Below are 16,426 nucleotides of genomic sequence, written 5' to 3' on the forward strand. Positions count from 1 at the left end.
GAAAGGGAAAGAATAAGAAATACGGAACAGCTTTTCGCTTTTCGGCTGATACAAACCAGCACAGCTCCCTTGTTTTCAGCAGAGCTTTCCTGCTTTTTCCAGTTTAAGATCCATGTCCGAGTTGGCTCCGGTGCACTTATAATCAACAATTGAGGTAGCAACCCCACGGCAATCTAACTCGGCAATAGCTCCTCAGTCTGTGTATAAACGTAAGCGCTCCTGGGAAAAAAAGAATTATCTCTGTGTTTGCACATTATTCTAACATTCCTCAAATACCCCTAACTTCATAAGCAGCCCCAATATGCACAACAACTGAGTAAAGATACATAAACGCGTTGGCATTGGAGTGAGCAGTTCCTAGTGTACGCAGGGACACTTTCAAGTTCTTTAGTCAAAACATTAATCTCGAATAATACAAACGATGGATGATGCACCCATTAATTTTGTTTCCTTTCCATTCACGAATTGCCCAGGAAAAGAAAAAGGTCATTTCCAGCAATAGCTGTTACCTCTTAAGAAAGGTGTGCGTCACCCAGCCTTTTCCACGTAATGGAAAAACTTGGAAAAGGAATTCGTTCCTGAGCAAGTCCTCACTGGAAAGCTGGGAGGGAATGGAAAGCAGAGTGGAGGACTCCGCAAGGTGGGGAAAACAAGGAAATCCTTACACAGATACCTGTTTTTAAAAAATATTTATTTATAGTGTGTAGCATAACCGACCAGACAAATTCAGTGGCATTAAGAACAACAAAAAAAGATAATTATACTGAATAATACAAATTGACAAAATGTGTTCTGTGGACTAAGGGAGATCTGTAATTCAAATCCAGAGTAGATTGTTAAATGTATGTAGTGAACAAGTACAGAGGCAGCACAGTATACACAGACAGGAGGACCTGAACAACATTCAGAGGAATTAAATGGAACAGAAGAGTTTCCGCTGAGTCTAATGGACTAAGATTCCATTTTTTGTGTATAATTCTATCACAAATATTTTGGCATGGTCAAAGTGACACAGCAAAACCAGATGCACAGTGTCTAAGTGTTAAACCAGGGCCCATTTTGTGAATAACGCAGTAGAGTGTCATCTGTGCTCACACTGCCTACAGTTGTTCTGCACTTGCATTTTGAGACTCTTCTCATGATAACATTAAAAAAATGTGAAGGTCATTGAATAGACTGAAAATCTTGAAGCACCATGATATGAATTTCTTTAACATGAATTGTGTTCCCCATGACCTCGGCTTCTTGTTTCTGAATTTCTGTCAGTAAAAGGTAGAAAATGAAACGTGTGACTTCAGGAATGACAAACCTGATGTTACCACAGCACACGTGGCCAGTCCCACTGTGACACCCCGTTCCCACTCTTTTCTGTGCTGTGGGTGCTTATCCCCAGTACCTAGTAGTTTATGGGCAGAATTTTTAGGGGTCATCCCTGTGGTTGGCTGCGACAGTAACCCCCTGGAATGGCCTTCCATGAGCTTGCTACCTTCCGTACTCCTAACTGCCGTGTGATGTAGTTATCTGGCTGTTTTCTGTACTTAGACTGAATCTTCACCTTCAGGACATTATTTTCTGTATTCTTCTGTACTCACCCAAAATTTGCTTCAACATTTTATGTTTGAATCTATTTATCTGCCTTTTACTCTTCCTTTAAGACCCTAGTTTCACATCAACTTAAAACAACAGGTCTTGCAATTAGGTTGGATACTGCAATCCAAAATTTTTCCTTAGCAAAACTCTAATAGAGTTAATTGGCTTCAGTGGGAGACTTGTCTGAGTAGGAAGGGCAAGATTTGGCCTCAACGAGACTATAAATTCCAGTTTAAAACTCAGTAGTTGTTCAGAGGCTCACTCCTGTGACAACATTATTCTTCGTGTTTCTTTCCCTGAATTCCCTTCCTAGTCATAGCAGGAAAACTTTCTGGCACCAAAATCAAATGATAATACCCTGGCCATCTCCCAAACCCCCGTTACGTCTGGTAGAAAACATCGTTGTCTCCACTGCTCTCAAAGGGAACGTAAAGCTTCCAAGACGTCGGGTTTCTCCATTTTGTTAGGAAAGGACACTTCTTTTTGTGTAGGCAATAAACAGGTCCCAATAAGCAACTGTGATCTTGCCAAACTCACCAGTTGCTTTAGATGATGTAATAAGTACTTACACATCCAATAAATCCACACTGCAGTATTTAAGGTATTCTTCACAGCTATGTAAGGACACACGCTGCTATACAACAGCTACTGAGGGAATTCTGCCCGCTCAGCCTGAGCGGCACCACTGAACTACAAGCACTGGTTCAGGAGTCCCATCCCGCTACTGCACATTCCCTGTCCCTCTCAGAAGCTGTAGGCCATTCTCCTTTCTTGCTGTAATTCTCTTTGTGGTAAAACACAAGCATTTAGGATATTACATGGTCCAAAATACAAGTAAAAATTAAACACAGCCTAGTTCAACAGGCCATACGTAGGTATTTTCACACTACCAGTCTCTATAACAAAGTACTCCTGCAGTTTCTTCTAACTGCACAGAAAACACTTCATTCTTCATATCTGAGATCCAAAAACATTTCCCATTCTTTCAAATGCTTCAGTCACTGAATTACATTCCCCTTTGCCAAGGAACTCTTGAGAAAACAAGTCAGTCATACAGCACTTCCCGTAGGTCACCAAGATCATGCCTGAGCCGCCGTAAGGGGAAAAGAGCTTTTCCAAACCAAAAGCTCTGCACTGAGGGTGTTTTAGCAATGGTCCCCCTGGTCTCTACCAAGGTACTGGATTTAGTTTACCAAATTATCTCAGCTACTGTAGAACCACACGGAGAGCCTCTCACCTCTAAAACTTATGACACAAAACATTTATGACCTTGTCAGCTAAACGCATCTGGAAATGAGACTGGTACCACCCTGTTTAAAAGGGCCAGGCTCTCCTTGGAAAGCCGCAGGACTAAAAGCGCTGCTGCACTCTGCACTAGCCTTCGAACGAAAGTGCAAACTTAGGATAGAGGCACTTTTGGTAAGAGGAGCTGATAAAACATCCACTGTTCCTCCATTTCTTACAGCATAAACAACGGTATGTGGCCTAAGTCATATCCAAGTTTGGCTGTACCCAATATGATTCATGATTTTCAAGAACAGCATACAGATCCTGCTATGAAATGAATACCCAGCACCAACGATGTGACATTCCTTGCTCATCTCAAGCTCCCCCAATGCCCAGATATGTGCAGGGGATACACAGGAACCACAAAACAGAATTTAGCGGACTCGCTCCTGAGAAGACAGTAATCCAACGCCGCTGTGCAAGACAAGCTCACAAGAAGAGAATGGATGAGATTAAAAATAAATCTTCTGGGCTGTAGATGTTTCAGGAGCAGGGGGTGTTCAGCAGTTTTGAAGACAAATAAGAAGTGCAAAAGAACCTGTGTAAAGACCCAATTTTCATTCGCTATCTTCCCTCCCCACTGCACCTTCTGTTCTAACACTGGGCCAGTGATTGAGATGAAAGACGTTTGTGAAACCTGGAGCTCAACAGGGAATCGGGGCCAAGTTTTGCTATTTTAACAGTGACTTCCTTGACAGGTAAATCTTAGAACACAATATTTGAGCTATCTATCATACAGCTCAGTTTGGAGAAATACTATACTTCTGCAGCGAAGCCAGCTCTTCACAGGCAAATAATTTGACTTCCTCCATTTTAGCTTCCACTGGCCTCCAGGAAATGAAGTCTAACTCACAAAAAATAGACATTTTGATGAGGGTTTAAACTGAAAAGTAAAGACTAAAATGCTAGTCACTGTACACCACTGTCATATTTTTCCCCACAGTGAGTAATTTTGGTTCCTAATGGGGTTCACACTCTCTACCTACCACAAAACATCTGTGAATTAAACAGCTTGGTGAAATATATCTTATATCAGACTGAAAAATGTTAGAATCAATGAGACACTAAATGATCTGATGCTCTTGAGCTTTGACCTTGCTGAAGACTGTCAGTGAGCGCATCCAAACACTTAGTAACGATTCAGAAAGTGGGTCATTAACACATTTTGTCATGTTATGCAATTTTTTCCTACCCGCTAAACTGGGCTTTTTTCCAGGCCCAGTAGCCAACAATAAATCGATCACAGTCTCTCATAAGCCTTTTGACTTAAATTCTATCCTGTAGGTTGGGTTAAAACCAGAGCAGAAATCACTGCAGGGGGTGAGGCAGGAGGGGGGCTAGTGGTGACTGCAGGTTAGGAGATGTTTGCTTGACCCACAGCCGTTCTTGTTGCCATTCTTTGTGGACTCCTCTTCATTATCTGTAACAGAATCTTCCTCCTCTTCATCGCTCCGGTCATCTTTCAAGTCCTAGGGAGAAGAAAGCACCGTGAGCATATTCTATATATACTTACAGTATTTACTGTCAGGTAAGTTACTGGATTGTGATTATCAGTGCAGACCTTTCAAAAAGGCCTACAGGCACCAGACAAGCAAGTCTTTTATTTTCAAAGTGAACTGGGTATCTGGATCTTTGCAATGATTTTGAAAAAATAACCAAATTTCATTAGTCAGGTGCCCTATTTGTAATTGCAAAATGAAAAGATGGTGCATAAATTTCAGAACACAAGACATTCTTTCTCCTGTCTTGGAAACTCCCTATCATCCTCTGAAGACAAAACTCCTCTGTCCTCCATTTGCCTCAGAAAAAAAAAAAAAAGTGCTAAATGGAACAAATGAAAGGGAGCTCTAAATACACTAGACAATATCAAAACTGTCCCCCAGAAACAGCCCCTGCCCCCAAAATGGAGACTGACATCCAAGGAGAGACCAGTTAACAACACTTCAAATCTCACAGAACCTAATGTTCTTCAGACAAAATTTCTTCTGTGACCTCGGCCCAGACATTTGACCTCCTCTTGCTTGTTTCCGCTTTCCCTTGTAAAGCGTTACTAGTAATCCCTGGGTGCTGTGGGATTAACAATTATGAAGTGCAGAGAAGATGAAAAGTATATTGTATAAAAGCTAAATATGATGAATACACTCACCTTAACATAGGAGTTGTGAGGCTGCCTGCTTCTGATGGGTATAAACTAAACAGTGACTAGTTGTGCCAGCATCTCCTGGTATGAACTTTGTTTCAAGAGACTTACTGACCCTAAACTATTCTTCCCTGCTTGATGGTGTAAACATCATGTCGACATTTGCAAGGGGGAGACCACGTCCATACAGCTATCATATACATCTTGGGTGTATCATCCTGCTAGAGGGAATTGCCAGGGAGGAGGGGATGCCTGCGTCATTAGTAGCGATGAAAGGGGGTCAGTGAGACAGTCTGCCCTTATGAAAATCCCTTGCCAGCTATAGAGAACAGCTTCTAACGTTTGGCAATCATGCTTCGTCCCCAGCCAGTCAAACACAGCACTTGCTAATGAATGTTTCCACCATACAGAGAAAAGACATTGTGTCTACCCAGTATTTCACAGCAACGGATAGGGAGGGGTAAGACGACTTTGTGCTATTTGTCATGGCACATAAAATATACCATTAGTCTCTTATTTCTCAACTCCTGCCATAACCCAAGACCCTACAACGTCTTCAGAAGTTTGGTTCAAACAATCGAGGCTTTGGCATTAAAACCAAACACCTCTATTGCCCTTTCAGTTCGAGAAGCTTACAAGAGCTGTACCTGTCTCCCTGGAAGGACTTTCCATACCAACTGATGACCTGCTCTGCAGACTCAGGGTAGGATGCTCAAGGGAAAGACGCTGTAAATCAAGTAAACGCTTCCTTCTGCCTAAGCGGTGACTGAGAACAGAAATGAGATCAAAGCAGGCACCTAAGAAACTTTTTCCACCTCCAGCAGTTTCCTGTGGGATTGGCAGCCACCAATGGTCGTCTCTTCCAGTTACTTTGGAAGGTGCCTGGTAGACCTGATACCACCTGACACCCTCTAGTTCTTGTGCTGGAAGAGATGGGCGATAGTCATTCCCCTTCCCGCATCTCGTGATTTAATAGACTATGTCTCACTGAGCTGGCAGGCACATTAGCCCTTGCGCAGACAATCTGCTGCCTGTACAACCACACCGGAGACTGCTCCATCGTGGATAAATTTGTTGTCCTTGCCATATGTCCGGACCTCAACTAAACAGGCAGAGACTGCACGTTCTTCCTGCTCCTGGAGTGACGTGCCAAGGTCAGAGATGAGACGCAGAAAGGAGAAACCAGGGTTGCTCCTGCACGACCTGTATCTGCTCTTGGAACAAACTAACAATTTCACTTTCTTAGCCTGCTGGTCTGAGGTCTTTCTTAAGCACCAAATTCATACAGAGAAAATAAGTGACAGCTCAGTAATAACTCATCCAATTGCAATCTCATATCCCTTTATATATTATGCTTCTAGTAAAATGTATAGGACTAGAAAGAAAATTAAAGCCTAAACTCCATCTCATCAGAAACTATAAACTTCCTGGAGATTTTCTTTTGCCTTTTCCCTAGCAACATACAAAGGGTATCAAAACAAACAAATCTTACTGTAAATACTGTAAAATAAACTTGGCATGCCATCAGTTAGAGAGTTAGCCTTTCCCACACAAAGAATTTATGAGGTTCTGCCTCTTTCAGATCACCTCTCTCACTCCTGGTAGTTTTGCCATTTGTATTTGCAGTAAAAGACAAACATTGAGGGTGTGGGGGGAGGCTTGTTACATTTTTGCCACCAGAAATGTTTCAGATGCAAAAATGCAAACTAAACCTAAGTACAGCATCTGATGCAGAATCTGCTAGACCCACTGGAAGAACTCTCATCTTCCTGAGCAGCCTCTGGCTGAGGCTGCAACTGCGGGGAGCGACGGGGAGGAGGGCCTTTGTGCTCATTGCGGATAGACTTGAGTCAGGAACGTTCGCGAGTGCATATTTCACTTTGAGTACCTCCTTGGGGTCCACAGAAGTTGCTGGTACTCAAGCATATGCTTAAGAATAGCTGGCAATCTGCTTTGCTTTGAATGATAGCCGATACGTGACATCGATTCCTGCTTCCTATAGAAATAAGCTGGCATTTTCAGCTTAGAACTGGAAACTCGGATAAGATTTGTTTCCCAGTTTTAATGCTGTCAAGCTGGATGCTCTGATTAAAGGCACTATATGCAGTAATTAAAAACCATGCAAATGTTTTTTCCAGCACACTGGAAATCCCTGCATTTGAGATAATGTCTTACATATTTCAAAGCAGCAGGAATTAAATGTCTTTGCATGCTGAAGCAACCACTGCAAACTTGCTTAATTCTGGGAAAGAGTACTACTTCTAAAATCCTGATATTAATCAAGAAAAAATGCTGCTAAATCAAATCTATATTTTTTATTACACTTTTAATGATGAACCTGCTTCCTGACCAAGTGCCTCTACAAATTCTTGCTTTAGAAGAGTCTGGGCATTTTTGTCTAGCTTAAGTGACAGAACAAAACTTTAAATAGCCATACCTTCATCTGTAACTAGAAAACCAAACAAAACTGTCTTTGCAAACTGTTTAACAGACCATTATAAATATATTAAGAAATCGTAAGTGAAGTTTGTGCCCCTTAACTTTGACCTTCTAAGAATAACAAAAAAAGTAACATTTCTAGGATTTCCCCTACTTTAATATCAAGATGTTTTCTCTGAGCCCCTCACATCATATATTATAGCTGTGTTTTCCAACTCAAAGACTGCTCTTACTGTCCCTGAGCAACAACAGATGAATATACTATCAGAAACACAAGAGCTGGCAAACTGTAAATACCACAACTGAGTCCATCATTAATACTCAATGCTTTGCTTTAATGGCATCAACTGCATTTATTATACCTCAGATGGTTTAGGGTAACAGACAAAATGAATGTGTATATTTTATGTTCTGGATGACTAACCAATTTAATCTTTCTAAATGGATGAATGGTTTCAAGGTTTATGAGAAGCAACACTAATGCTATAAAGTCTGCAAAAGAGCCATTTGTAGTGAAGCCAAAGCCGCAAACTTTTATAATCTTTTTTCCTTTTGTTTAACCCTTCCACCTGCTGCTCAGTCTGCCTCTTTTAGTTAAATGAACCGGATTTGTTAAGGTAGTTTTGGCTTCTTGCATTTCACTGCTTTTAGAACGTGTATCATTCAAGTCATTAGCACCACATCTTATTACATGAACAGTAAAGGACCTTCCAAGAGACTTCACCAAGGAAAAAGACTTCTTGAAATTAAGAGATGACCTAACTTCATAGGCCACTTCCCAGCCTCTTGTAAGCAGGAAAACATTGGTCAAATCTCCATCTGAACTAACAGAGAATTTACTCCTAATTGTGCAAGTTTGTCTCTCAATAAAGCACTCAGAAATCACTTCCCTCTTGACAAGCTCTTGGCACTGCACTCTTTCTGCTGATGGGAGCATCAGGAGAAGGACACGGCTGTGCTGGAAGACAGATGGAAGTGTGGGTTTCCTGTTCCTATGTGGTGGTGCTACCACCTGAAGCTCAGTGGTGGAGAAGTGGGACTGGGCAGACACCACCCTTCTCTCCTGCTCCCCTTTACTGGGCACACAGCATCTTTGTCCGTGTGCATGTTGACGTTGCAACACAGCCATGGCTTCATAGCTGCTATACATAGTTAGAGAGGAAAGTGTAAAAGCAGAGGGAAAGACAGTGCCAAGCAGTATAAAAAAAAAAAAAAAGAGGCAAAAATATATTGTAGCAATGAAGATTGATCCTATAAACAGTGAGGAAGCCTTAGCAACGTGCCTTCTGCTTTCTCAGAAGGGGAAGGGCACTCACTAGTAAATGCATCATTGGGTCAACGTGGCTTACTGCAGATTGTCAAGTCGAGGTCTCAGAACGTAAGCTGTTACTATAATGACATGCCTCGAAACAGAAATAGCCACTGAGGCAGCCTTGAGAAAAAGAAAAAGAATCTGGCTGAGAGACATCTGAACAGAAGATGTTTCTGCAGTGAAGTTCAGCTGCGGCAACATTTTTTTTCATGAATCAGCTTCCAATCCAGTTTCTTCCTGGTTCTCCCTGACAAAGGCACATACTTGCTAAGAGACATGCAATAACTTCCGTCAGCATTTACAAAGGCAGTAGTGTAGTGTCTACTTCACAAACTCATGGTGTAGGTTTGGGAGGACAGTGGTGGGGGGGATGTTCGTTCATTTGCTTTTTCAGCTAACCAGTTGAGTGGAAGAGGATGATACAGGCTTGCTGTGCCTTACCACTGGCAAAAGTATGCAAGATCAGCCCAAATCAGTTCAAACTTTCTCATGGTATAACTGTATCCGTGTGTGTGGTGGGAGAGGTACCAGGCCTAACTCATCTGGTAGGATCAACACCGACTCAAGGTTTCTCAGCAGCACAAGGAGATTTCAATTTTGCCCCTGCCTGGACAAGACTAAAACCAATTAATCTTTTAGGTTAAGCATAATTTTCATCCACAGAGTTAACTGGATTTCTTCTACCAGGTACAGATACATAAAAGCAATTTACAGCTGATTCTGGAATTTTAATCGTGTGTTTTCTGATTTGGGGAAATTTAGATCTTTGAATTTTCAAATATTTATTCTTATCCTTCAGTTGGAATTTCCTGACTCTTAAATGTATCTTATAGTAAAATTGGAATGTCCTAAATCTTATACCTTAATTCTACCTTAAAAATATTTTCATTTATATATCTACAAACATATTGACTAGATCTTGATTTTTCAATGTAAAGACAATAAATTCCACAGCACCTGCACATATGGAAACAGCTTGCAGTACAAAGATGAAAGCTATTAGTCAGGTCAGCAACCACTGACTCAAATAAAAGAGATAATAAACAAGAGAGATAATAAAAAGTCAGTCCAAATAGATAGAAGGGGGTACTTTTCTAACAAATAATACTATAAAGTTGATGAATGTCTGAGTTCAACATGTTTAATTCAACATCAATAATTCAACTCAGCTGACATATGACTTAATATGTCTTTACTTTCCTGTAGAGACTAAGCAATATACATTTGGATTCAAGCAAACTGTTCTATATTTCCAGCCTGGAAGATTTTATTGGAAAATGTATTTCCCTTTTCAGCTTATACACACTAGGCAACATAAATAATATTGATCTTCCATGGAAGATGCGCTGCTGGACTCTTCAGTTTTTAAATGAAGATGCAGACTTTCTAGATTAATTGTACTAGACATCTTGTGGCCAAAACTACTCTTATTTAATCTCTCTCTTCTATGTAATAGCCATTCCCCAAGCTTTCTACTGGGAGATTTCAGAGGGAACTCAGAGACAACGTGCGAAAAACAAATTAAAAGTTACACTAATTCCACAAATACTGAAAAGAATAGTCTCATAAAATGAGATGTTACTATTGTAACGTGTCTCTGATTTTGATTGAAGGAATAAATTTAACCTCAAAAAAACCCCTATCGCTTGTGTTGTCACTCAGCATAACACACCTGTAACTGGAGCTATAATACTCTGACTGTTCAGAAGAAATAAATCATTGTTTACAGTTAATCAGGTACTCTGTGGTTTCAATAAAGTCTGCTAGCTGTGTTATTGAAATCCACTAACTAAACCTTGCACTCAAGTGTATGTGGCTTTACGATAATGTCAAAAGCCCAGGAGGTACTGAGTGAGTCATAATGTCCCACTGCTTTTTGAATTATTCCAATTTTAAATCCACAGTTGGCAAAGAAACAAAGAACAATATAATAGGCAGTTGATGCTGTTCTCTATAGTGAACTTTTTTTTACCCTAGGACAGAACTTGCATTAAGCCAAGGAGTTCAGTGGTATGAACTTTTATCAGAACATGCACTTTTATTCCTTATAAATGCTTTTTTGGCTACAAACCAGCTGATCAGACACTCACACTTTTCTCAGTGAGAAAAGTATGATACCGCACTTAAAATGAATGTTTTGAAACAACACAGCTGCTAAAGACCATTCCTATAGAAGCCTTATAGCACCATTAAATTAACCTGAAACCACAAAGTACACAACCATGTAAATGACAAGCACTTCTATCTGAGGTGTCCGTTAGGGTGCTCATTTCTCTATTTTCTTTGTCAGGAGGCATTCCATTGTTCTGATGTATCAAAAGGTTATCTCCATACTCGAACATTACCAACCTAATTTTCAAGTCACATACTTAACAAGTAATGTCTTTTCATTTGACATTCATATCACAATATCTAAAATCATTTCAACACAGTATTTCTAAACACCCTGATATCGAGGCTGGATGTAGAATACTTTAAGTAGTACCTAATGAAAAAAGTTTCTTAAATAGCATTAGAAGTCCCGGAGATTTGTGGGCTTAAGTCATTTGGGGGGGAATTTACTGCAGTGAAGTTCAGCATTTCGAAAATGGGGTATCTAGTCTATAACCAACAGAACTTGGGCTCCCCAGAGAGTGACCTGCCACACCACCACCGGGCTGACAACATGGACTCAGTGACTTGCTCACTGGAAACACCACTCTTCCTCCAGTGCTTACAGAGGGATCCTTGAACTTGAGCTAAGCACAGCTTAAGTTATGTGAGACAAATCCTGCCCTCACATGCTTCACACCCATCACTGCCCGATTAGACCGAGACTGATCAGGTTGGTTTGTTTGCTTTCTGATGTGAACTCTGCAGCATGCAGTGCCTGGTCAAAAGTTGTTAGAATCGTGTTTTGGAGGAGAGACTGCTCCTTTTAAGATTTCCTCCTTCTTAGCATGTAATGGGGATTACGGAGCACTCCTAGGTTCTCCTGGGCAAACATATTTTCTTTAAACACAAGATAGAACAATTTCCTTTCGCAATTGGTATTAATCTATCATTAACTATCTTTATTTCAAGCTTTTTTTTTTAAATCTGTTCAGCAGGTTGCAGTACCATGAACCCCTCTGAAAGTACAAGAATTACCTCGTAACAAAGGCACAATTTAAACCTCTGCAGCATACATTAAAAATAGTAAATGAAGGCATCAAAAGTTCTGCAGAAGGCCTAGGGTTTGCTCTGTGAATTGACTTTTGGCAATTGAAAAAATATATACATATGCACACCATTATATATATATATATAGTTTTTATATAGGTGCATATACATAAAACTAGCAACAAATGGAACATTTCATAAATATCCCGCTAGAAAATTAAAAGATATGAGCAGTTAACTAGGGAAGCCAGAAAAACTGTCAGCAAATGCCCTTCTGTGAACAACAAGGCAAATCAATTAATTTTAAAGCAAAAACTTTACCAATGTTTGTCTTTTATCTGAATTAGGAACTTTCACATAAGAGTCATTTAGATCAGGGATTTACTAAAAGTAGAGCTGCCTTGTGCCAGACATACATGCAGAGAGAGGGGTGGAGGTGCTTGTTTGGCCAGATCCATTGCTGGTGAAAACTAACACAATCCCATTGACTTCAAGTCGAGCTGTGCTCATTTATACCAGCTGAGAACCTGGCCCTGTATCAACACTGCAGACTTCTGCTGAACTGGCCAGGGCAGGAAGCTTTGCTTTCAGAATTACATCTAGTTGATTTTTCTATTCTTAGAGGCAATGGTCATCTGCAGATCCTACTGAAGTCAAACTCAGCAACTTTGGAAACAGTAGACTTTTATTGCAGCATATAAGAGACCTGCACAGCCCCATTTACGGCATGGCTAACATCAGAGAGGCAAAGGGAGCATCCACACACCCAATTTGTTGGACTGTGGCCAGAGGACTGAGTCTGCTCTTGTATGTGCATAACAGGGCTGTGGAAGGGTACTTTGTCCTAATGCTCCCACCCCAGCGTACCTTCACAGGCCTGTCTATTCCAATCAAATGCTCAGAAATAATTTTCTTCAGTTTTGCATTAGTTCATTCCTCTGCAATGGTCATAACAGTCCTTAACTTTTCTAAACTGTAGCTGATTTTTATATAATATTCAATTGAAAGATGTTGTGGAATTCTGGGCATTCTAAACAGTTTCTTTTAAAAAGAAAGTAAAAATAAAATAAAAATTCCAGCAAAGAACATTGTTGCTGTTTTGAAATCTGAGAAGTACATTTTAATGTATGGCATAACATACCTCCCTGGAAGTCATTGCTCAGCTGCTGACCCCTTTAATAATCTGGAGTAAAAAGTAAAGATTTAAACAGCAATCTGCCTTTTAAGTCACGGTGCCAGGAAATGAACTGGTTGAGGCAAAGGAGACCAGACCGCTCTTGGATTGGCACATAACATTTGTGCAGTAGAGAACCGGTGGCTTTTCCTCTTTCACAGACTCTGCTGGGCTATACACTTTGACAACGTACATTACTGAGGTCAGCCTTAACTTCAAATCCCCAGTAAGGGAAGACTCCAGATCTCCCCAGCGTGCACACAGTGGCTTTTCTCCTTTTTGCCTATCACTGTAAATACCAGCCAGCAAATCTCTTACTCTTTTATGCTTTCTTCTGCCTGCTTCTCACCCCTCCTCCCTCAAATGAATTTGGCAGCATAAAGTGAGATATGTAGCCAGGCTTTTGGCTTAACTAGATTGCTGTAGCAGAATGGGAAATATGCAGATGAAAGAAAGTCATAACAGGAAGTAATTTCCCTTTACTAGGGCATAAGCCTTCATGCTGCTGACCTGGCTGGCTAGCTCCCATCTCCAGGCTATTAAAAAGCTTGTGTCCCAAAGGCAATAATTTGAATCAACTGGGAAGGTTCCCAGATAGACTGGTTTTCATCTCTAAGAGGGAAAACTTTCATTTGTCCTATTTTGTTTCCCTAAAAAGCTATCCTCATGAGAAAATCTGCTATAGATATTTATCTGTTGACAACCAACAAATTCAACTTCTCCATAACCCATTTTTCTTTAAAATGGGAAAAAAGGCAACCCCTACAATCAGGTTCAATCTGTTTTGTGTTTGTGCTAAGTCTTCACTTAGAGAACTCAAACTCCAAAGCAGGACATCAGCATGTTCTGGCCCTTGTCAGTCTAGAAGCAACCACAAAATCTCCAGTGAAAGCTTTTCCACAACTTCCCAGTCCCACAGATTCATGAAATTGTAACTAGATTATCATTATCCTCTAAAATGTACTACTGCTTTTAAAGTGACTACTTTGAGTTAAGGCAAGCACACCTCTTGGTCCATTTTATCAGCACCCTGATAGCCACTGGCGCAGTGCAGGCTTAACAAAGCATGTAAGTAAAAGGAAACAAAACACTTACGTGCCTCTAGTTTAGGAAACTAAACCCTGTCCTCTGTTTAACTCCTGTAGAACGACGTATTTTTCTGAAATGAATGCTTCTCACTAAATGTGTTAATTCTCATTAAATTTCATTTTCTCATTATAAATGTCCTGAAAATAGATTTTTTTACTGCTTCAGAAAGAAGAAAAAAAAATCAGCTGAAAGCCTGACTTTTTAGGAGCCTAATAAACTGCTGTGCATGCCAAAACCAAATATACATTTCATTTCATGCTTCATTTTCACATCCCAGTAATCGCACGGTGTATGGAAGCGCAGCACTGTTGTGCACGATCAGGGGTCAAAGTTTATTAGCTGGGAGCAATCAGGCTCAGCTCACCTATGGTGTGTCTAGTGCACACCAAGCAGCACACAACTCAAGCACACGAACGCTAGATCCAGTTCTATTTGCCACAAAAGACATTTAAAATGTAATCTCTCTAGAGGCCGTTCTACTTTCATGTGACATAGAGCTTTTCCCCCCCCCACTGTAGTTTCAAAAATAAGATTTCTGTTTAGGATTAAATATCAGAACAGCTAAGTGTTTGCAGCCACAGCACTCCTGGGTGAATGGAGGCTGAAGAGTGACTCTTGTTTAATAAAGCTATACCAGTAGATTTTAACCACTGTGGATCCATGGTCTAATTCTAAAGCATATAGATCTGATTCTAAAGGTAGGTAAGGAAAGCAAAGCAAGCGCTATGGGCTTAGATTTGTCATACAGGAGCCTGTACTTCCATGGGAAAATGTTTAAGGACCTGCAAACCAAAAAAACCCCATTGCTTTAAACAATGTGCTGTGGGCCTGTGCTTCACGAACAAGAACATTTTCACCCAAGTATAAAAAAATTAGAATTTCAGTGCTAATGAGTGACAAGTCCAAAAGTCTGCTCTACAGCATTGCAGGGTCTTTTCTGCTTCAGGAAGAGGAAAGAACCACAGTGGATCAAATAAAACTGCAGCTGCTGACTCCTAAATAACAGTGACCATTAGTAAGAAGGTCATTGCCTTACTTTAAGGCAGCCTGACAGTGACAAAACAATTAAAAGAGCAAGAAAACATATTCCTGGTCACATTACAGTCCGTTAAAAACCTGCCATTACCTTCTGCCATTGATGGACTTTGCATCAGCCCTTAAGTATCTGAGTCATGTGGACATCATACCCATTTCCTACAACTTACACATATTTTTCAAGATTTAAAGCACTGTAGTCTCAAGACTTTAACTCAGTGTGTAATGGTTTTAACATATATTTTACATCTTAATTTGCCATAATAATGTGGCTATAAGCTGCTGTCATTCGCTCCCTTTTTCTGACCTTGGAAATAAAATGTTTAATCTCCATGGGATTTTCCTGGCGAGATATTTTAAATCAGTGCATATGTACATAGTTCTCGATATGTTTTTTCAATTTTCCTAAAATATTCTCATATGTGCAGACATGATGACTAGACATGTTTCAGTGGTGCTTGAAACTTGATACAAGTGGGTAATTTAACCATGTAATTGAACAATATTACAGAAATACACGGAGTTTCCTAGCAACAAAAGGCCTTGGACATCAAGATGGCAGCCAGCAGCTAACATTGCAATTGCCTAACCTAACTTGAAAAGAAATTACACTGAAAAACATCCTTCTTCCTCTAGTGGCAGAACTGATCTAAGATACATGGCTACAGGTCTGACCTTGAAGGGCTTTTCTTACATGCACATGCCCTACTCATATTCAGGGTCACAAAACGTCATATGAGAAAGGACATTTGGGTTCCTTTTGGGGTATTTTTGTATTTTCCACAAGTAAGAACAATCTTTGATTTGAAAAATGTAATACTCCTGTGCTCTCAAGTTTACCCCTATAGAAAGTAAAAAGCTTCTTTATGCAAAGTAGCTGAGCACAGTTTAGCTTGCTGATGCAGAATTCCCCCTTGTTAGGGCATTTCTGGAGGACTGGGCCAGGGGACAGGTGGCACAAGTCCCACGAGCCTGGAGACCAGCGCCGCTCTGTGCTACCAGAGACTCCTGTGCCTGAGAAAAAAGGACACAGAGGGACAGCGCAAAATCACCTCCTCCATTCTTCCCTTTTTCCTCATTTTTATTTGCCTCTGGCTGCAGTATTGGGAGGAGGGAAATCACAAGATTTTAGTCCAAGTTCTTTTTTGCTGAAGCAAATCAGTCATCTGAGTAGTTATCCCAGAGGACTGAGGATAATTGTCCCCTTTATTAGTGCAGA

At 40.5% G+C, this 16,426-nt stretch overlaps 1 protein-coding gene across 5 annotated transcripts in view; it reads right to left on the reverse strand.

Moving 5' to 3' along the window:
* Positions 1 to 688: 688 nt before the first annotated feature.
* Positions 689 to 16,426, reverse strand: part of CERS3 (ceramide synthase 3) — a 56,234-nt gene continuing 40,496 nt past the window's right edge. For all 5 annotated transcript variants that reach the window (XM_054836724.1, XM_054836725.1, XM_054836723.1 and 2 more), the window contains exon 11: positions 689 to 4,346. In XM_054836724.1, coding sequence (XP_054692699.1) covers positions 4,215 to 4,346 — 132 coding nt within the window. In that variant the 3' untranslated portion in view covers positions 689 to 4,214. The remainder of the gene's footprint in view (positions 4,347 to 16,426) is intronic.

The sequence above is a fragment of the Grus americana genome, chromosome 10, assembly GCF_028858705.1.
Source record: "Grus americana isolate bGruAme1 chromosome 10, bGruAme1.mat, whole genome shotgun sequence".
NCBI classification, from domain to species: Eukaryota; Metazoa; Chordata; class Aves; order Gruiformes; family Gruidae; genus Grus; species Grus americana.